Genomic DNA, 24,033 nt, shown 5'->3' on the forward strand with positions numbered 1-24,033 from the left:
AGCAGTGTGCTTCTTCCCCTTGCCCGCATTCCCAGGTGTTTTCAGTAAAGCACATCCGTAATGTCACACAAATACTAGTGCTTGCAGTGAAACAAAACATTGTGTAGCTGTGATCTCACTCACTCTGGAAAAAAAAAAAAAAAAAAAAAAAAAAAAAAAAAAAAACTAAGCCCATGCCAACTCTGCAACGCTCTGTCTCAGGTTAGCAAGGCCGTATCTAGCTTTGTTTTTCAAATGGTGGGTGTTTGAGAGATACCAAAGATGGCTTTGTCACTAGCATCCAGTATTGAAGTAAACCACCACATGTCTTTATGCATTCCTGGAAAGCAAAGAATTAGACTCTTCTATTGCAAACTTCTGGGAATACATTTAAATAACTGTAAGAAATTGAGCCACTATGATATACCAATGCCTACAATACGAAAAAGGTATCCTTTTCCCTGCTAATCTACAAATTGTTTTGACAGGTGAGCTTACTACGTATCTAATTATCACATGAAGCACTTGCACAGATCAAGCAGCTTGGTTTAAACTCCTCAAATTTGAGCATCTGTCTGTGAAGTTCCAGCAGCAAAAAACATCGTATCTGCCTTAAATAACAAATTTGAAAATCTGAATCTGTGCACATACTAGAAGCTCTAGAAGCATACTACGAATATATAACATTGAAATAGAAGTCCATTAAATTTCATGTCAAATGTCACATTCAATAATCCAAGGTTGCCCCAAAAGATCACATATTATAGCATTACAACAATTATTCAAAGACTGTATCAATCCATTTTAAGTAAGGTAAGGTCATGAAAGTGAGTAAATTTTGTTCGAGTCCACTGCCAGTAAGTCATGATGTTAGATTAGATGCATTGGAGGGAGGGGGGTAGTTAAAGTAAGTGCTCTCTTCTGTGAAGAGATCACAAGTGCCGGAGTACATCTTAAGGTGGAATTACATCAGGCAATTAAGTCTTATTTTTAAGAAAAAATAAGAGGAAAACACTACTGCAAATTCCTGACTGAGAAATCAAGATTTCTAGACTTCCAAATAGCAAGAATGTAACCATAAGAAAGTTTTCCACTGTATATTTTAAAGGTGACTGATTTATATTAGAATTAGCTCTTCAAAAATCTGTGTTTTGATTGATTCAATTGTAGTACTCTTCCTATTCTGCTATGACAATAATAAATGCTATAGCTAAAAGTAAACAAATCAAAGCAACAATGTCATCACTTTTGGCATGTAGACTAGACCTTTTCCTCAAGTTACAGCACTAAATTTTACAAGTAGAAAATATATTTTGACAAAAACACTCTCAATAAATTGCTTCTAAACAGTCTAGATAATTTCACCAATTAGAAGTTATTATGCAGTTATTTTAAAATCAATTTGATTTCTTTACACATGAATTCATAAAAGCTGCTTAAGCAAGAAAGTGTCGCCTCATCCAGATTTTTTTAAAGAAAAAAAATACTCTCTCCTGTGGAGCTGCTAGTTTCATCCTAGTTACCTCTAATTTTACTGAAAACAACAACATGCACCGAAGTGACACATGCTCAGATCTGCAGCATTCTTCCCATAGCTATTGCCCTTTCTATTAAATAGTTCTCACACAAATATCTCATGCGACTTTTTCAACTTTTGCAATGACTGTCCTTGTCTAAAACAGAAAGAAACTAACTTTTACGGGACCATTTACAGACTGATAGGCAGTTAAATCTCCTCTATGACAAAGTCTAAGTAATATGCACAGCATAGGTGCAGCCTTCCTCCAGGAAAGCCTCTCTGCTAATTGCAAGGTTGTTCTAAGTCCATTCAGTGAAAAATATCAAGCAGATATCAGCATATCACCACAACACTGAAACAGTTAAAATAAATCACTGTAATGTGTCTCCTGTCATCTCTCAATGTTCATCTCAAAGGAAAGCATTTATCTATGTTAGACCCATCCAGAAGATGCTGAATATTCACAGAATTTACAAATTCAGAGATTAAAATTCAGAATACTCTAATCTTAGAATTTACAAAAAGTTGGTAGCTGAGCTTTGCTCTTACTGAAAAGGAATATCTCATCTAAAAACAGTAAATGGATTTCCTGTGCAAAATAATGCACGTGATGAAGACAACTCAAAAGCCTTATAAAACTGTTCAGTATTCTGTAGGCAGCATCATGCTTTTCAGTGTTTTCACGGCAAAAAATGAAACACTGGATTCTTCTTCCTTCACAGTCCAATTAATGCTCAGTTACATAAGACTTCCTTTACTTTATCTACAACACAACCTGCTTAAAGGAATCAAAAAAGATGCTATTATACATGGGATTTAAAATGACATGTTGAATGTCTGAATTTTTATACAAGTCTTTTGTAAAGCTCTGTAATCAAGTATGACATAGAAGAGAGGAAAGAAAGCACCTTCCTTATCTCCCTCTGGTGTCTCCTCCAGGCACTCCTACCTCTAAAGCTGTGGAAGTGCATTCATCCTGACTGCAGTAATATTTACGCACATTAACTATGTGCTGTTGGCTAGTTCTGCGCTTTGAGAATGAATGCCTAATTTTAAAAAGTTGCAAACTAATTTCCTTTAATTAAATTATTGATGTCATGAGCAATTAATGTTTTAATATTAATCAATTCTCCTTAAACAAGACTAAAACAAGTCATTTAAACTGTTTTTAATAAAACAGTCTTCTCTAATAAAAATCAAGTAACTTTCTTGCTCTGAAGCATAGTGTTTTCTGAATTTGTGCAAGTTTTCAGTGTCTGAAGTTTAAACCTGTCCCACGTTCTTCAGGCATGCATGAACAAACTCCTTTCAAGGTCTAGGTGTTGGGAGACTCCATACACTTTGAAAAATTGAATAGCAGAACGGTAGAGATGGGAAGGGAACTCTGGAGATCAGCTAGTCTAAAGTCTGTACTCAAGCAGGGGCAGCTAGAGCAGGTTGTCCAGAAATTTTTGAATTATCACCTCAGATGGAGGCTATACTACCTCCCCGGCAACCTGCTCCAGTGCTCAATCACCCTCACAGCAAGAAAAGCTTGTTATTTTGCTTAAACGGAATTTCCTGTATTTCCGTTTGTGGCTCGTTGCCTCTCGACAGCTTTACTGCAGGAATATTAATTGAAGTTGTGCTGGCTGAGGTGTCAATCAACAGAGCATAGCTAATACAAAAACCTAGTTACGAACGCGGGAAAAAGAAAACATCAAACAAACAGCAACAAAGACCATCTTACTCAGCAACAGTTTGGATACAGAATATACACCAATGAAAGTCATAGAAACAGAAGAATCTTAACAAGATCTAGAGTTTTTTACCCTACTGTTTAAGAATCATACCACAGTTCACTATTTGTATCATATGGAAAGCTGAAAAGCTCCTGCTCTAGAAAAAACACCTGCTGCTCATAAGCCCTAAATCTAAAAATGGCTAATCAAAGTCAAACACATCTCAGTTTGGTACTTACTGATCATGCCTAGTGTCAGGAATGTTTCGGTCCATTCGCAGTTTGTCGCTTTCTACTTGATTGAACTTATTACGGGCATACGGATCCTGACCAGATCGCACCATGGTAGCGCTAACATACGCATCTTGATCAAAGTCTTGCCATCGAACTTTCCCTAAAATGGAAAAACAAGATTTAATCTTTGCAATTTAAAGAACAGAATTCAGCAATTCAGATCAACTACTGAATCACTTGGTCTTGGTTTTGCAAGTACTTAAGCCTCAACAATATCATGAGGAGCACATCACACACACTTCTGTACATTAACTTGCTCTAGAACACCTTGCAAATTAATGTGAAATTTAACAGTTTTATAGATATCTGCTTATTCAAGCGTAATCACTAGACAATGCTTTATCTCAGCTAAAGTTTTTTCACCCAAACTTCCACAACTTCTGTTTAAAAACCCCTTTGTGTATCCATACACATTAAGGTGATAGATGATCTGGCTACAGTTTTACCCAAGATGCATTTATTTCTAGAGATTCAGTTTAGACTTCAAAGACATTACAATTAATTTACGACTGTCTCATAACAGAAGTAAAATGCAACTATCTATAATTTAATCTAACCTACCTGAGGAATAGGTCTTTTAGAAGTATAAGACATCATTCTGGAAAACGAACAAAACCCCAGTATCTTATATAGGCTGAGCAGTAGCTCTCCAATATGAATCATGTGATATACTGCAATCCTCTTTACATTCAAAACAAACTCACAAATTAATTTCTTTTTAAGTAGCAGCATGTTATTATGTAACCAGTAGTAACACTTGAATTGGTATACCTAAAATTGAAAGAAAAATTAACACCCATCCTCCAGGAACAGAGTTTCAGAACATTCACCATCTCTGGCTATAAAAACCAAAGTACGATACTTAGCAAGCATCTTAAAATTGCCTGTCCTTTCCTCTAAAGGAACACTAGTGACAACCAATCCTACATTACCTACAGCAAATTTATATCCACTATAACTAAGAATTAGAGCTCTAATTTTGATATAGACATTTAACTTGGGTATGTGTAAGGATCTGCTGTGACCATTTTTTGGTAAACAGAACATTGTTGGCATAAGGAAAGAACAGGTATAAAACTAGAATTGTCTTTGGTGTCACTGTTTATTACAGACTGCAGAGGACTTTATATTTACTGTTTTTCCTAATTAACACAAAACTTCCAAGGTACTTTTAATTAAGTTCAGTGAGTGCAAGACTGCAAAGATGTCACTCCTTTTGAGCTAAGGTTTTAGACAAACACTATGCTTTAGGCATATGCTGCTGCTATGCACAGAAGGAATACAGTTTTAAGAGCTATTAACGAGCTAGAGGCTGCTCAGACATTTCATGCATGCCTTTGCTCCTTCTCCCAACACACACAGTATGAAAACTAAGGCGGGCTTCATTTAAAGCTTCCTAGGCATGAGCAACATCCCATTTAGTGTGTGAACTTCTGCTAGAAGATTCCAATATTGAGAAAACACTTTCCCTAAAAAATAGACTGGATTGCCTGCTGTTTACCAAGACATATCATTGAGCTGATTCAATATTCTCCGCAATCTCAGAATAGTCTGAGGTGCTAACCTACAAGAGCAACTTGGACCCAAGGTGTAAATTGCTTACACTTCAGACAGCAGCAGCAGGTTAAAAAAAAATTAAAAAAAAAAAAAAAGAAAAAAGAAACCTCCTGAATCCAATTTCAGCTGCAGAATAGATTAGTGACCATGCTTTTGAATTACTGGTTTAAGAGCTAGCCAACCAATTTTTATTGTGTATACATTGCTTCAAAAGAATTACCTTTCTAGAAAAGTTCACACAAACACATGCACGCAGAAACCAGAATGAGAGTTAAATAACACAGACTACAGAACATTGATTAGCTATCTGAAGCAGTCCTGAGGGGAACCTACAGAAAAATAATTGGATGGAAAAATAGATTTTTTCAAATCCTTTACAAAGAAAACTCTAGCTGTTGCTGATAGCTCATAGATTGGCAAGAAACTTATCGTTAGCCTTTCGACTATTTCCATGAACCTACTCTTTGAAGACAAGTTTACACTTCAGCAAGCTAACACACTCAAAATAGCCTAATACAGAACTGCTTACAAAAATATACACCTACTCTTAGTTGCAAAGCTATTCAAATGCAGAGTGGCTTGATTCAGGGAACTGGAAGAGATTGTGTAGATCACAGTACCTGCCTCATATAAAACAGTTCCCCAATATTTTTGCAACCTCCTCAGTAACTACCTGTGTATTACCACCTTTATTTCCAATTTATAATACAGCTTCAATCTCTAACCCATATTTACTATTTTTGAAAATATAACACATCACACCACTGCTTTTCTGGTCTAAAAATAAAGATGATTTTAGCATATTACTCAATGTTACAATGCATTCATTATGAGCTATACTTCAATTGCATTTCTACAGAACTTTTGCCTTTCAGACAGCACTACCTCCAATTTTCAGTGGATTCTAACCACTCCTGCACTGCCACCCTCACCGGCTCCTCCAGCGGAGAGGGGAGCTGTAACACATTATACCCGGAGGCTGTCACACAGGTGGCGAGGGTGACAGCCTCAGGATGTCCAAGGGTTCTTCCTGAACAGACTATGTCCTTTACTAACTCAAGTATGCAGCATGGGCTGACCACGTGACTACAAGCTGTAACAATTCAAGCAAACCACTGTAAAAAGCTAAGAATATTTCCTAGCCTATTTTTGTAGAAAGGCTTCCATTTTCGACAATTCAAAAATTAATTTATAAAGATAAAAGTTGACTAATAAATAATTTTCCAATAGCAGGTATGGTTTCTGTCATATGCTTCCCAGGATACAGGCACAAGAGCATATTCAGTTATAATTTCTTCTGGAGAGTCAGCTGGCTGCCTGGTTTCCCAAGTTTCAGTAAGTTTGCAGGGTAGAACGAATATCATAAGATGCAAATACATTACCTAAGATAGTCATTTGAATTTGAAGTTATAAGCTTAATTTAGGTTTATGTCACCTATATAGAGATCTAAACTTACAATAAGTTAATAATTAAAACTCAACATTAGATGCACTGTAGGGTTTGCCACCAGAATCAAATGAAGCCCCCCCCCCCAAAAAAAAAAAAAAATCCCCCACTGAACTGGCTAAGAACCCTCATCCAGGGTATGCTGAAGTGCTAAAATTGCTTTTGACAAGTGCCTGTGTTACAGGTGCAGAAGTGTTCTTCACTTTCAGGTTAGTCACTAGTTTGACTGTTTTAACCTTGAGAATCTGAGCAGAAATAAGAAAAAAGCCCAGTAAAGTTTTTTGGTTTTGTCCACATACAGAAGCAGATATTTCCCAAATCTAATTTTAGTTTTTGAAAGTAACGGCAGTCAGCAGAAACAATTCACTGTAATTTTTGTACTAATCTGGTCAATTTTAAGCAGGCTGCCTATTTTGATTTTTTGTTCTGTACCTTTAGTCATAGTTGTTTTTTTTTAAATGCCAGCATTGTATTTTTACTGTATGCCAGTTTCAATTCAAGAGGAGTTTGATAAGATTCATTAAAAACATACCATTCACTTTTTTCCAAGATTTTAAAACCAGAAAATGCAAAAATAGTCCAAGAAGAGTAAAACAAATTTGAGGGAAAAAAGAAACAAAACAGGTATTTAGGCAAAATTTACTTATGTCCTATAGGTTATTAATGTGTTTAAGACAAGTAATTTGGTTTCAGGAGACAGGAAGTAGGCAAAGCCTGGCTCTGGTTCCAGCAGAAAATCCTGTGAATTGTGTGGAAGGGGGTGGAGAAAGAACAACATCAGTAAAAGCAGCTGTTCAAAGTGAGATGGAAGAGAAAAAGCGGATCAGATAAATCCATACTCAACCAAACAGCAGTCAGAGAAGGGATGGATGGATACACAGTTTTCCCAGAACTTGCATGCCATCTCACTGACCAAGTACAGTTTAAAAGCAGGAGGATACTCTAAATAAATATGATTATTTTGAGCTACAGACATTAAAAGATTCTAGAGCCTTCATAACTCACAAAAGACTGACCTCTGCAGCATATTAAAAGTCAAATGACAGCATATATATAGTTTAATATAGAAAGAGTTAAAATAAAGCAGTAGTTTATCTTCAAAATGGCTTTGTATAAAGATTGTATACAATTCCTTGCATTCTAGTTCTGAAGATGTTATACTGCGTAAGAGGCTGAAACCTAACCTGCAGGTCTTCTAACCTCAATGGAAAACCAAGAAAGGATTTTGAAACAAAAGGCAAAAGCACCCTCCTGAAGTTTAGTAACTATGCTTTAAAGTGGTGCACAAAGTACCTGCAGAAATATGAATTCAAAGTTCAATTGCCATGAGAATTCAAAAATTTGCTTATACAAACCAGAATCAGAACAGCAGTTTAAGAGTGCATAATTCTGTGTTGCCTCTGACATTTGATTAGAGGCCACACACTCTTATGCAGTAATATGACAATTCTCATACCTATTAAATCAAATCATAAAGATAACTGATTAATGCACAAAAGAAACCCCAAACTTGTTCTACTTGACATTTAATCTTACTTCTAGCTTCAACCCTTCCAGCTTCCGATCTCTCCCTGTCCACCTATGACCTTCCTATCTTTTCCAGTATAGCTTCTTAGAAAGGAAGATCGTATTTAGAAGAAGCATACAGGGTTTGACCCAGAATACCTAAGACTTCAAATAGTAGAAAGAGGGAATACTACCTAGACACATGAGATTAAAAATATTTTAAATATTCCCCTTGTTACTCGGATTACAGGTTAGCTAGAGACTCCTGTTAAAGCAAAATACTTGAAAGACGTGCCAGAAACCTGGTTAGGAATCCAAGACTCTTTTCTTAGCATTTATTTCCAAAGTCACCCACAAAGTACAAATTTTGCTCAAAAGCAGGCATACATGACCAGTCTTGTTTCCCCTCTCCAGAATACAAAGATATGACAGGTCAAAGGCTAAAGGAAAAAAGCTATGAATTTCCAACAGCTTATGCTGTATCAGGACTCTAAGACTGAGAAACAAAAGTCATACCTAACAATTTATTAGGCATGGAACAACATGGCTGCTTATAGGAGACTTATCTGGGTTAGCTCTTTCCACAAGACCCCAAACTTTTCCACACACTTGGCTAAAACACAAATTTAAGTCAAGTATTAGGGTTAATAGTAGGAGAATAAACCACATTGAGGCCATCCGAACAGAAGTTCTTTTCTTTGTGCAATAAACTTACTTCCTGGATGTGGTATAAAATACTCAAAACCATTTATTTTTGCATTCCTTGGTGTGTCGATTCTAGCTATATATTAAATCTCACTGACATGAAGTTTCTAGCAATAAAAGAAGTTTTATGGAGGCAAGTCCCATGAGATGAAAGTTCTGCAACATTTAGTTTTCCTACCTCATCTTCAAGGTACGTATCTATTTCATTCAAAGGATAAAAAAAAAGAAAGAAAAAAAAAAAGTAATTTCCACTGTTTGCCTGTCTGTGACAAACACTAAGCAAAATGAAAAATGAAGGCACACCATCTGCACACTCTAAGGAGAGCTGCCACATCACATCATCTGCGCAAAAGCTTGACAAAACTAAAAAAGCCCATTTCTAACTGAAGGTTCAGCCAAGCTTCCTGCTCCCAGATGAAGAACGTTTTCCATGCCAGCATCATCCATGGACAGAAACGGACCTTTTGCACCAGAGGTTTCTGCCGCAGCTAGAACCTATTGCAGGACAACAAACTTACTAGGAAAGAAGTAGCATCTACCTATCTTTAAGCCAAAGGAGTGGTAAAGCAGGTGTGATGTAAGGAAACTGAAGTTTTAAGAATATAGGGGTACATGTTTTCTAAAGTAAGCCTGTTGCTTCCAAACCACAAAAAATGTTAGCATTAGAACAATTGCTGCGTTTTATAGTGCTCACACTATGACTCTTTCAAGTGGTTATGTTTTACAGCTATGAATTTAGCAAAAGAAATATTACTGCAATACCTGGAGGTAGCGTCTCCACATTTTGAGCTTTGTCCTCCCCATTGTTGCCACGCACATCTTTCCTTTTTGGGTCGATATCACTTGGGTCCTCCTGAAAAAAGTACACAGTCTTTAAAATGATCTCCTTAACTGATTCAATTTTATGCTTTCAAAGCAAATGGAAATAACTAAGCTTTTGGATTTTAAGTTCATGAAGTGGTCCAAGAGAGCTAACTTTGTTTTTTTTTTTTTTTTTTTTTTTTTTTTTTTTTTTTTTTTTAAGGGTGACTTATTGAGGCCATCTGAACAGAAGTTTCCTTCTTTGTGCAATAAATTTACTTTATAGATACAGCGTAAAATACTCAAACTCATTTCCTCCATTACTTGAAAGCATAAGAAACGGAAATTAAACAGGCTTCTGCATTTAATTTATGCAGAAATTTTTATTTGGAGAAATTATCCATTTCTCAAGACAACAATGTTCTAGAAAAAATAGAATAAAAATGTTGATCAGTAATGCTCAAATATGCAAGACAGTTTAAACAAAGCCTAAAGAAAGCCCTAACCAAACAGGAAATGGCCCAAGTATAAAAGTTAGCTGAAAAATAAGTCAGGTTATCTAGCAGTTGTATTCTGAGGAGCAGTTTTATGATGGAAAAATCTAGAATACCTGGAAGTTACTATCTTCACATGCTCATTTTGTGAGCTTATTTCTAGCTTTTGCAGGAAACACTATGGGATTTCTTACTCCAGTATTCTTGATAACAGCAATTTAGAGAAGAAAGTGTTGATAAGTTTCTTTTCCTTTCCTCCCTCCAAAAACCTTTTTTTTTCCCCCTAAATTTGTAGTTCTCACTTTCTTTTCAACAGGAAAATAATCACTTGTGTGTGTTCATACACTGAGCAAGTACTGCTGTATCTGGAAGAAAATCTTGCCAATATACAAAGAATTTCTAGTTTCGCAAAGTTTCCTCCAAGCTCTTCACTGTCCCAAATTACTGTGATGATTTTAAAAGAAAAGTATGTATGCTGACAAATGAATGCAAAACACTTATTAGACAAACAAAAAGCAACCCCTGCAGGAATTTGCCCCTGAAGTTGAACAAAATCCAGTGAGTGATTCCTTGTAATTCACTCCCTCCCCCTCTTAAGTCTTCACAAGAAAACTCCACTTTTCCACTAATCCTATCAGTTGAGGAGCATGTGCTCTTAAGCTCAATTATTCTTCAAGTTCTTTCACATTAACCTTTAAAAGAAAGGGTGGGGGTTTTTTTTGGTCCATACAAACTGTCAAAGGCAAAAGGTAGGTTCAGAAATTTAATAAATGCCATTTTAAACTTGTATAAAATTGAGAATTCTAGGAAACAACTTGGGTAGTCTTCAGCAATTCAGAGGCAAGTCAAACTGCCAAGGTAGGAGTTAGGAACCCAGCTTACTGGATGATCCAGGGAACAGGAGAGCATGAAAGGTTATCCTCAAAGCTTTGTGCACTAGATCACAGGTTTTTGCTGGGGTCCCTATTCTCCCACACCATTAAATCCATTTGAATGATTTTAAATCACATACTCTGTTGAAACTGATGCTCTACTGTAACCACTTTAACTGTCTCCCAGTAAAGCACTTGGGAAGTACACGTACACATCCAATGCCCTTCAAGGGGAAAAGAAATCCAGTAAACTGTATCCTTGAGAGAGAACTTTTGCAAAAAAAGCAAAGGGAAGCACATGCTGAAGCCACAGGGATAAATACGCCAGACCAACTCATTTCTTTATATCTCTAACTGTAAATTGCTTCACTATGTTAATTTGGTGCAATACACAAATAAACCGACCGTCAAACGACATTCCTATGCCATCACCACAGGACATAGTTGCTTTTCCAGCTTGCTTTCAATGAAACAAAATACCAACTTCTAATCTAACCTTACCAAGTAGCTTGCATTTGATGAGTAGCCTTCTGTGTGGAACAGGCCAGTGCTCACACTGACACAGAATTCATTCAAACCAAAATAGATAAGCTTAGGATAAGATGAAAAACAGTTTAAACTGTTTAAGAACAGGCTAGCACTTCAATTATGAGAGATATTTGATGAGTAACAAATTAGAAAGACTAATGCTAACACACTGTAAGCAATACAAGAAAAGTTAACATTTTTCAATAATTGCACTCAGTCACAAAAAGGTGGCTGGCCAAATAGCATAGACACTAAACAAACAAGCATTAGATGCATCGGAAGCATCACTAGAGCAATGCATTTGTGGCCCCTATGCGTACTGTTGCTTTATGGGGCCACAAGCTCTACAGCAGCATCAAAATCAGCCCAGCTATAACGCAGGTGTTGCAGGGATTAGGTACAGGTTAGTTCTACAGCTCACATCAGTTTCTGATTACTTCCCCCTTTAGTAGCATCTTCCTTCAGACCAGCAATACTGCAACCTCTTGTCCCCATTCAGTCCAAGTCTTACCACAATATTGTGGTGTTTTAGATGTACCATACTAAAATAACCTCTTTCAGTTACATTTATTTAAATATCTTTGCTACTTCAAAAAGCGTTCTGTTTTCATTGGGTGAAGTGATGTATGCTTACTTACCAGATGTTAGGCATTAAAAATATGCCTTACAAATCACAATTCCTTTTTTTGTTCACTGAAAGTTAATAAAAAATGATCATCTACATTAGCTACCCAGCTCTAATTGTCATAAAAAAAAAAAAAAAAAAACATGTTCTAGCAAAGAGGATAAGAAAAGTGCTTATTACTCAGCAGAGTGACTGTCATAGCTCTCTTAGTAGCTTTAACTACAGGAGAGGAAGGTACATAAAAATTAAACAAATTGTTTTTAAATAACTAGCTAGTCACTGAAGTGCAATAACTTTCTATTTCATGAATTAGTAAACTTTCTATGCCTGAGAAAGCATAGGATAGTTTACAAACCTTGCTATTATCACTTTTTTCCTGCTCAATGTATTCACTCCTTTAAACGTCTGCCAGGAAGACTGGATTTGAGATATGAAAGATTCAGTAGGAAGAATTTCCAGCTAAAAAAAAAAACCCAGCTAGTTTATATAGAGAGAAAAGAGTGTTCAGCCAAATGAGCAGTTACACTTTCAAAGCTGTGTTGACTGGTGGGGAAGAAAGGAGTATGAGGTGGCCATTAGTACAAACACATAGCAAGATTCAAACTCACGTTTCTAAAGAATTTCTACAGATCTGTAACAAGACAGTCATATGCAGGGAGAAGTTTAAAACAAGTGCTAATTTAGTTTGGAGAGCTGTAATTATACACAGACAAGCGTTAGCGGATAATTTCATTAGTTAGTTGGGTCTTCCAGACTACTTATCCTTCTGTTTTTGGTATATTTACTTGCATCTAATACTATATTCCCCACAAATTCAAAGCTATTAGTGTTTTGGTAATTATTTTGCTTAGCACAAAGATACTAAATTGAACATGGCCCAAGGCATTATTGCTATATAGAAAGCACTACTTAAAACTAGTGCTGTTATTTCCTATTTGTACCTTCCAATTTTTTTAAGGATTTAAGTTTCAAGTATCACAGATTTGACATTTAACTGCTATAAGGTTAGATCTCATTATGGGAAAGCTTTCTATCCTACAGCTGACTTGTGAACACAAGAACAATTTACCAATGCATAACAGCTTTAGATAAATTAAGATATTACATGACTTACAGATGGTGAGTACAAAGACCTCAATGCTGACAACATCTTAACTGAGAGCTGAGTGTACCTCTAACCCCAGCCTTTCTTCTCCCAGAGGACCCAAACTGTAAGCACCGTGCAACATCCAAGCACAGGAGATGGACGGGAGCTATGAGGGTAGCATGTGTTTCTGGACAACAGTTCCCTGCCTCTTCCACAGAGCTGGCAGCAAGACACAAACACATCTCTGGGCTAACACAGAGCAGTACAGTCCAACTGACCTCAGATACATGTTAAATGTGGAGAAGACTGTTTGGCACATCATCACGCACAGTACTTAAAGAGGTTCATGCCAAACACTGAGAAAGGAATTTAATGAAATAAAATTGAAAGTTCTATTTGCCTAGATACCATATGCTCAGTTAGAATAAATGAAAGGAGTTGGCACCACGAGACTAAATACATGCTAAGGCTTAATATCAGTTTTGATACTTGCTTTTAAAGCGCTGGCCACTGGCCAGTCTTCTACTGATGATTTTCCAAAAGGCAAGTGAGTACTGGCAACACCGAAGAGTATCATTTAATCCAGCTCACTAACCTAAAGCTTTTTCTGCATCACGCAGTACAGATAAATCAGTTGATTTCTTTGGAAGAGGTGCTCTTTTCTGCAAGAGATGTTCTTCTCAGCAGCGTATACACTTCTGTTCTGATCAGGCCCTTGGGCCAGACACATGGAAGCACTTTGATGCGATGTGGCACAGCACTCTGCATCACAACTATTCAGTGCCTGTGAGAATTCAGGACCCCAAAGCACACGTGACAGCTCCTTACAGGACCTTGTTACCTAAGAAAAGGATTCACACACAGCTGAGTGCGCTCAGACAGCTGCCTAAGCGCCTCAGATGCAACCAAAACCCTATCTTGTTGTTACTGCTTAGTATCTGCCTCTTTCCAATTCAGTTTGAAGTCTTAAAAAGAGATACAGTATTAGATTCTTATTGTATAGCTTAGTCGGTTCCTAAAACCTAGTCACCCCTAATCCAGGGGAATACCTAAAGCGAGATGACAGTCATGCTCTAACTTGCCTGCTTGCTTTCTGACCCAATGCCCAATTGCTGCCCTCTAAGAGTCTTACAAAATACGACTCCAAGTCTCTGTTACTGTAGAAAGATGAATCTGGGTTTCCCACGTGTCAGACAAGTACTTTCACAATTTAATCTAATTACATTAAGGGGAATCCACAAAATCCTCCTCCAGCAATGTTTTGCATGAAACCAAGACATAAAGCACGCTGAGAATACCTAGAATTTTGATTCCTGCAGGCAAGATAGGCAGGAAATAGCCTGTAAATAAATGCTGACTGTATCTGGCTGCCAAGTTGCTCAGCATTAGGGAAACAGTCATCGCCAAGTACATCAAGTAGTAAACCCTAAGTGACTAGAAACACTCTGAAAAGATATGTATGCTCTGCAGTGTTTGATTACTGTTGTTCAAAGCATTATAGCAATTATTATAGCAAAGAGTTTAATTTTCCTTCTGGTCCCTTTCCTCAATTTAAGTAAATTCCTATGAAAGTAATCTACTTTTCACAGAAGCATCTGAAACAAAAATAGAAGCTTCAAGTGAGGCTGGTGAGATAAAGAAAAACCACACATGCAAGGAAAATTATAAATGCACAAAAAAATAGCAAAAAATAATCAAGATTACAATTGGTGGCTCCATACGTGGAGCCATGAAGAATTTTTGAATATACTTTCAGCAAGTACACTCAAAACATTTCTAAAATGCCACTTATTACACTCTGTAGCCTCCAAACGGAATTAAAAACCTTAGTGCCCTACTTCTCTGCAAAGTTTACCTTTACTTATGACTAAGCACATAAGTTAGTGCTTACAGCTACTATTTGTGCAAATACTGGAACAACTACAAAGCCTGAATTGACATTTTATTAATCCAGAATGGATTATACAAAAATAGCACTATCTGAAGTTTCTGGTTGTTTACACTTAATGTGTACATGTTGTCTGAGGAAAACCTGACCTAACTTTATGAAAAATGACTTGTTTGTATAGCAAATGAGATAAATTAGAAGTTCTGGTTCAACTTCATTCAAGATTTCTGGGCTTTTTCAAATGATGATAGCCACTGAACAATGGAAAAGAGGGATGTTAGGGCAAGAAAGGTATTCAGAAAGTCAGCTTTTAAGTGTAAACAAGCTATTAAACGAAGATCTACATTTAAATATATTCAAAGGAAATAATTCAAAATAAAACTGAAGATGGCCTGAGAGTAACAGTATGATTTATCTAGAAAGCCTCTGCACTGATTTAATATACCTTGGGTTTGTTGAATAGCCCACAAATGCCACACAATTTTGAGTTCTACAGCAGTATTTTGTAACACACAGTAAATTCCTCAGTAAACATTTGATATAATATATGGGAGTCTAGATGTATAAAAAACTAGTGTTCTTACAGCTCAGTAGAAAATTCAGACATCCAGCTCTGTAACTACAGCTCACCTCTAATAAGTCATATTCTTCTTTACTCAGAGATTTCACTTTAATCAATAAACAAGAAAGCAGAAGAATCAAACATTACCTGCTTTCCAAAACTGGCAAGCTAGTATCCCATAGCTATTTAAACTAAAATGCTGTTTTCTTGAGTAGTACAGTGAAAATAAAAATCAAAGAAGATGCGATTTAAGCAAGTCCACTCAGCTACAGAAAGGGCAGATAAGAAAGCATCTCACTGTCAAAGGCACCTTTAATAAGGTCAGTCAGTCTAAACCTGCCATGCCTAACAAAAGCCCTGCCAACCAAACAAGAACCCCAGCACAGCCTCCCAGGGAGAGCAGTAGGAAGGGCACTTGCTGTGAAGTACAGGAGCACCAGAAAAGGGAATTTGAATCTCACTCTGACTCCTGAAAGAGACAGTCTCTGCAGGAGGAACAGGGGTGACAAGGCAGGCTCACGTCCCAGAAGGAACATGACTGCAACAAAGGCACTGCAGAGGAACCAGCTGGAAGCTCTGCTGATCCTTCCAAAACATTCAATTCTCAAGATTCATGAAGCTATGTATAACTAGGGATAGCAGGAAAGGAAAGAGAAGAGAAGGAACAGTTAGGACACAGGACTGATGAAAGGGAGAACTCTCAAGTGCACCAACAACTTTGACAGCGATCAGGAACCATCTCTGAAGAACATCACCAGGGCATGAGTCAAGCAGAAAACAAAAAGGTCTGTCTATTCGGTGAATATTTCCTGTTTAATTTACCATATCAGGGCAGGGAGGACCTATTGGTCTGCACTACTAGCCACAGACTATAGAAGTCAGACACTACAAAACATCTGCAACAGTTAAAGATACATCCTGAATATACATAAGTCTATTATCACTCAATTCTAATTCCCAAAAGCAAAGGCTGAGGGAGACAAAAGACACTTCTTTCAACAGTTAATTTTTGTTTTTATAAATAGTGTTTTTTAAAAAAAGTCTTCTGTTCCCAAATGATTATGTCAGCAAAGACGCATATAGTTCCATGATTTATATGGTAAGTGCACACTCAGCAGCAATGGCATTTATATTGCTGTTTAAACTGTACTGGATTGGGAAGGGGCAGAGGAAATCAGAGAGTAAAATCAATCATTAATCATCATGATTCAACACTAGTTGAGTGATCCAGCATCCATGATACATATGCCAGAAAAGCTTAAATAGAATAAAGAAAAGGCAACTCAGGAAGACACCACAAAATCTCTACTATTTACAATTTGTTAGAAGGCTCTTATTGGTATGTCCACCTCCAGGAAGCTCCATCATTACAATGCGTCTCACATTAGGCAAGGAGCATTTTGAGGTACACACTTTGGCAGCAGCATTTATTTCAGCGTTCCCATCTCGCACCTAGTGCTTTGCCCACGCTTTAAGACATCTGCAAAGAATATCTTTAAAAATGTTACTTATCCTGGATCAGCTCCTGGAATGGGACACAGAAGCAAGCAGCCAGGCACCACTAAAGGGTAGGACATGGCTTGACACACGTACAGTAACCGCCCACTGTGGTTCTTTCATGAGCACTGAATTCAAAGTCCAGAGCTGTTTGAGGAATACTGTGTTTTTTCAGTTTCTTATCTGAGGGCCTTCCAAACAAGATGAGAAAACTTGAACATTCAAGTAGTTAAATACAAGTACAGACACCCCAATTCAGCTCCCAGATAGTCAGCATGTTCAAGTCATTCAAGAATTTAACCAGATTGGCCTAGACCCCCGTTTAACACTCCCAGTTGATTTTACTTCAAGCAGATCAGAGAGATCACATGGAAAGACTGTTCTGACATGGGGAAGAAACTAGTTGTATAAGGATAATATAATCTTAAATTGCTGCTACAGTCTGCAAAGGCAGCAGGCATTTGGCCCAGGTTTCCATCACAACACAGCTGCTTTAACAGCCAGCTGCTGCTGAAAAGGGCTGTTTGCACCTCACCAGGTCTCCATCCTGAGCTGACAGATTGCCCTCACTTCTCCCAATTTAGACACTTGTGTGCCAAATCTAACAGTTCTTTTTTTTTTTTTTTTTTTTTTTAAGGAGGTTTTAAATTATTTTTATTGCTTAAATACCAGACCAGAAAATTCTGAGGCATAGAATCCTTACATTTGATGCAGCAGTAGGGGTGTGCAGCCAGGGTAGGAGGAAAAAATGGTAACAAGGCTGCTCCTTTCAGCACAAGATTAAGAGTTTAGATACAACATTAAACCACTCAAATGCCTTGCCCACTCTTTCAAGCAGAAAAATATGCAATTACTCCAACAAGTAATTCAGGCTTGATTTAATAACACCTCCTGTTAATTCTGCAATATCAAAAACATCCAGTGAATTAACCAGCATTTCAAAGCCCTGTATGTAATGGCCTTTGATTCCAATTCATCATTGCTTGCTCTTACCTCTAAGAATGACTCTAAAGAGAAAAATATATGCTTTTCCATAGGGTAAAAACAAACAAAAGAATCCCCCAAAAACAAACAAACAAAAAACCCAAAGACACACAGAAAACAAGTGTGCTGCTTTTAGTATTTATGCACACAATGAAGTCTTGTATTTCTGGAGGCCCAGGAAACTGGTGTTCTTAGTTGAGATAAAAGCAAGGGACTGAATCAACAGGTAGAACTCAGCTTATAATATCTGAATCCAATAACTGTAAATATATTTAATTACCTCAATAGCTCACATATTTCCAATTCTTTGTCTATATACTTCCAAAGGAAAGAGGAGGGAATCACAACTGTAAGTTCCAAGTGGAACAGAAGGGAAAAAACAGAGGGAAGAATTCTCATGCCTTTTCCATACATCTTAAAGCAAAGATAGCAGAAAAGGAGAGTAACAACAACTGAACACTTTCTGCTTAATTTTATTTTAGAAATATTTAAAAATATAACTAACTGAAAAATCAAGAGAATACACATATGTTTACTGGGAATACAGGTGTATCTGAAATAGAACTGCTGCCGCAGTCACCCGTGTAGCCTCTACATAAAGGAAACAATATGAACCATTATATTAAAACATAAAAATCTAGGATCCAAGAGAGTTATTTAGGATGGAGAAGGATGTCCTTCACAGGCTGTTTTGCTGGATCAGATCTGCAGGTCTGTGATACAATGAAGCAACACTACACTATACTACACCACATTTTCTTTCTCCTAACAGGAGACTATAAGAGGTACAGAAAGAAACTGAAGAGAAGACAAGAGAATTAAGTAATAAAGTCTTCATGTCTTGAATCTTTTCTATAGCATGTGAAAGCATTGTTTTGTTCTCTAAGAAAAAAAACTAGGAGAGCAAAAAGTGAGACAGACCTAAAGCCTAAATCTTTTAAAGAGAGAAAAGACTTAATCTTCAGATTCAGAAATGAGCCACTGAAGAACAAGGGAGCTGTTTCTTTCCTTCTACCTCTTCTATGAATGCCACCTTTTGAATAGAAACAGATGGAATAAATCTCAGAAGTGTGAAAAATTACTTGGGAGTTCCTTTAATTAGATAACCTTTTAACAAACTAGCATTTAAGAGATTTTTGCTTCCAACAACTCTTTGCATTTTCCCCCCAACCCTCTCCCCATTCCAACATGAGGATTTATAGACAAATCCTTGCAAGTCTGGGCACATGACAGTACATCTGAGTATTTACTGCCTTAACAAAAAGGCCAATTCTTATTCAAAAGAAAAAATTGTCCCCAATAACTGTAAAGTTTTAATGTCCACAGTTTTTGACAGTACTTTCACAGAGTAGTTGATTTTTACTAATATATTTAATCATTAAAGGATCCACAGTATGAAATTCAGATAGATTACTACCAATAACCTCGTTCAGTTTTGCCAGATTTAGACGTTGTCATTCATCTGAAGTTCTCCTGACAGCTACATTAAAGCTCAACTCCACAATGCAATAAGTGCCTATCACAAACCAAGCTTGACATGTGAAAAGTAGGCCCTGGCATCAACAGGAAGAAACACTGATTACCAGAGATTGTATCACTTCTTTCAAATTCTCTGTCAAATTTTCAGTACTAGACTTGTATCAGGAGTAGCAATGCAGACCTTCACGTCTCTCTCCAACACAGAACAGAGCTACACAACTCAGTGGTCATAGCGTGAGGCTTCTGAAGACACCGTTTTGCAATAACTCACCTATTAGCATCAAAACAACAAACAGAAAAGCAACCATTTATTTTTAGTAGAAAACAAGTGCCCAAACTGATCTGATGATCTGACAAGAAACAAAGACGAAAGCACTCTGTTAGTGAAACAAACCACCCTGACCCAAAATTTAGGGACAGGAGGGCACGTTTCACATTACCACTACACATTCTACTCCCAGCACGCAGTGCTGCTTTCTACTCAACCGTACTTCTGTAGTTTGTCCTTCCTTTCTGAGAAGCCACATCTATTACAACTGCCATTTGTTCACCAACCCGTGCAAATACAGATAGTGAGGCACAGGGTAGAGCAGCAGCTTTACACAGTTAAATTTAATACCAACTGTATAAAAGAAGAAGTCTTTTAGAATTGATTTAAGTCCGATAGGCAACTTGCCTTCAGAATTTGCACCATATATCAGGTAGACTGCTATCTGTAAGGGTTGGGAGAACATAATTTCCAATGCAACAAACTAACCAGCCACAAACTAGTTTCTGAAGAGCGCTATGACTAACAGGGAAAATTTTTAGAATGGTGCCATCTGCTGAACTATCCCAATAATTCTGTGCACTTAAAAGCAGCAAGCCGGAAGTCAGTCCCACACTACCCAGGCATGCTGAAATTAATCTCATTCTAAAAAGAAGTGGGAAACCTCCTCTTGAATGTTAAGGCCTGGCAAGAGGAGGATAAGAGCTCAAGTTGTGCCCTATTCATCTGCATCCCCTCGGAGGAGAGGTCACAACTGTGCCCTGCTCACTAGAATCGAAAACAAATGCCACAAAGAAACCCAATAATAGAAACAGACTTAAGAGGGGCGGGGGGAAAAAACTGAACTAAAGACTGATCCAAGCATAAGGGATAAACCAGGTGCAGTATAGAAAGCTTTTGTACTGCTATCAAACCCATCAACAGACTTGGAGCTTTGCAACTCAAAAGACTTCAACAGAAAAGACAACTCAAATGTAGATTCCACTTGGAGGCTGCCTAACAGTTTCTCATGAACTGCGAAGAGAAAACTTTTCAAAGTTTTAATTTAGTCCCTTCTGCTGTGTTTTACAAGCTAGCATTTCCTAGAATTGGTTTCCCCAAATGGAGCTTTTTACTACCAACCTGGAAATGGAATAGTACCTTAATGTTCAAAAATGCCAAAAACTGGAGTAAACGCCAGGAGCTGTTTCTGAAGTCATGAATGTTATATTAAAGGTACCAGCAAAAAGTCACTATCATCTACTCTTTCCACAATACATATTACCCCATTATTTTCAACAGCGGGTTCCTTACCTCTTCCCACAAGATCTGCAAGTTAAATATAAACTTAAGTAGAAGTTGTACCAAAGCAAGCTAGAAAAAAAAAAATAAAAGAATTTTAGGAAAAGGAGTCCTTAACCTCGTGTGTGTGTGTGTGTCATCCTCTGCAAATGCATAAAGCAGATTCGCAACCCCAACAGGTCAGACAGCATGGGGAAGGGGGAGACAGGGGAGATGAAGGAAACAAGAAATGAGGTGAGACACTATGTAGATATCAAGACAGTTGCATCATTTGCCTTTTTCCTTGCCTTCCTCAATCCTTCTTTCAAATCATCCCAAACTCCTCATCACAATGATGCACTAGAAGTGTCTAATTTTATCAGTTGGCCCTTTCACTTCAAGGCTGAAGGACAAGGCTTGAAATCAACACGTTTTCTGCAGACATCCAGCATTTCAAGCCTCAAAGTTTCATCCTCTGTGACAAACCAGAATGAACTTTTCTAGATATCTAAGTCATAGAATAGTTTCTTTCATCTGAAATAGAGGTGAAGATAAGAAGTAAAAGTTATTTATCAGCCTCAGAGGGAGTAAAGTTACCCGAGTCAGAAGTTCTCAGATATTTCCTCTTTAAGAGACTGATTGTTTTAAATAAATCAAGTATAGCTGACTTCAGCTTCAATTTTTAGGCCAGTCATGAGAGCCATACAAAGTTGGAGCCATCAGATTAAAAACAAACAAAACACACCAATAAATACTCCACCACCATGCAGATATTACACTCATCTATTTTTCCTTCATTTTCTTTATATTTTGGGGAAAAGGGACCAAAATAATGGGCCCTAGCATACAAAGTGAAATGGAGAGTCAGAGTGGCAGCACTTGGCATAACCATTCTCCTCACTTGCACAGACTAACAATTCAAGAGCTATTTGTGGACTAACAAGTAAATCTGACCTGTCAAAATTCCTGAAGTTGTGACGCACATAACCACATTAATAGCGAGCTGCAGTCTAAATGCAACCTTACCGTAACTCTTGCTTAAGACTTTTGTTAAGATAACAGAATTACACAAGCAACGGTATTTATAATGTAAGGCCACCAGAAACCAGGCTTCATAATCTTGGCTCACAAGAAGTTTAAAATATCTCAGTTTACAGTATTTCAGTTCAGCCATTCCTTCAGTAGAGACATAATCTAGTCTGTCCTCATTTACTATATTGTCTAGTTTCAAAGAACTGAACATAAAAATGACTTGAAAATATCTGAAATTTATTTTGAATTGACCAACAATTTTGAAAGTTGGTGGAGGAAGAGGAATAAGGAAGCAAGCCCAAAGGAACTTTATTGGAGGGGAAGGGAGAGGAAAGAACAGCCTTAAAAAATTACTCAAATACACACAGATGCAAGAAAAAAAAGAAAAAGAGAAAACCTTCTAGAGAGCTCCTAAAGCAAAGCAGCTTCAGAGCCACCAAGCAACATTTCAAAGCAAGTATTTCTTTGGCATTTAATTTGTAGCACTGAATATATACTTTTTAGATAAGAGCAACTTTAAAAGGTTTATTATTAGAAAACACAGACAACTTAGAAGTTGATTTATCATCTTGTATTTACTTGCAGGAAAAACTGGATAAGAAACAGGTGACCTAATCTATATCACTGTCTCTAAAACGTGTGCAGTTTTGCTGATGGATATTATTCAGATGTTCAGATTAAAGTTGGAAAATGAAGTGCTATAGAAAAATTCTGAAAGAAAACTAAAACGCCCTAAATTTACAGAAGTAGTAAAAGCAACATTCACATTAAAAAAAAAAAAAAAAAGACAAGAAAAGAAAAGAAAAGAAAGAAGCCCAGGGGCAGTGGGGAGGAAGAGGGTTGGCAAGCAGCAGTTAGCATAGCCTTCCTGGCCACAAAAGGTTAACTTCTCTACCTACTGAATGTTACTTTCCAAAAGCTAGAAAGAACCAGTAAAAATCTGGTACTCTCCAGCCCCCAGCAATGTTGCTCGGTGGCTCCACTCTTAAGAGTGGATCCTTAAAACTATAGGTGGTTTCCTTGATCCTCAAACTGATCACATACCACTCAATCAAGCTGCAGCACAAACAGAAGCAAATTATAGTGGTGTTTTTTCACATCATTTTTGAAAGTCTCCAGCACTATGTCTTGCACATAGTAACATCAAAGAGTGTTCTGAGCCTGTATTTCACAAGGCCGTCCCTATCCCTTGCTCCAAACTTTGACCACTCACATTACAAAAAGGAGTCAGTTACCACCAGCAGTAGCTGCACCCGAAAACACAACCTGTTTTAAGATGGGAAGGCCAAATTCGGTTCCAGAACTGCAATAAGCACTGCTTGCTTATATTTTCTACCGCTTAAGCTATGCACTCAGCCATAACCAATTTTATGATTTCTTGTGCTGATGACCCCTTTACCATTAACATAAGGGAAAACACAAAAAAATAGATAAATAAAAAGCCATCAACCACAAAGACAGCGCTAACCATCTGTTGCAATGGCACACATCTAGAAATGATGTTGAGGTTTCATAAAGGTACTCCCCAACCTTCTCACACGAGGGAAAAAAGGTCCGACTGCAGTAACTGGAACGTATCTTCAACACGCCCCTTTCAACACATACAAGAATGTTTTGTTGGAATAGTCTTTCTGTAACACTGTTGGGTTTATTGCTGTATCAGCTGCTTTCATCAGTACCAAGGGAGTTCTTGCTCCAGCTGCAGTCACTGCAAATGGCAGCCAGCACGTTCCTAAAGATGACAGATGCGAGTTGTCTTGGACACAAGCGGGAACTTTTAGAATTGTAAGATCATATTTAAGTCAGTCATGAATGGTAACAAATCAGACTATTAATTTAAATGCTTTTCAGATACAATCACGAGAATGACTTACTCAATGCATGAAGAAAAGGGACAAGTTTGAGAATAATCTTGGCTCATTATCTGGT

At 37.4% G+C, this 24,033-nt stretch overlaps 1 protein-coding gene across 1 annotated transcript in view; it reads right to left on the minus strand.

Moving 5' to 3' along the window:
- Positions 1-24,033, minus strand: part of GALNT2 (polypeptide N-acetylgalactosaminyltransferase 2) — a 99,762-nt gene that overhangs the window by 38,056 nt on the left and 37,673 nt on the right. The window contains exons 2-3 of the mRNA XM_062572247.1: positions 9,490-9,580; positions 3,459-3,612 (exon numbers count right to left, since the gene is read on the minus strand). Coding sequence (XP_062428231.1) covers positions 3,459-3,612; positions 9,490-9,580 — 245 coding nt within the window. The remainder of the gene's footprint in view (positions 1-3,458; positions 3,613-9,489; positions 9,581-24,033) is intronic.

The sequence above is a fragment of the Rhea pennata genome, chromosome 3, assembly GCF_028389875.1.
Source record: "Rhea pennata isolate bPtePen1 chromosome 3, bPtePen1.pri, whole genome shotgun sequence".
In the NCBI taxonomy this organism is placed as follows: Eukaryota; Metazoa; Chordata; class Aves; order Rheiformes; family Rheidae; genus Rhea; species Rhea pennata.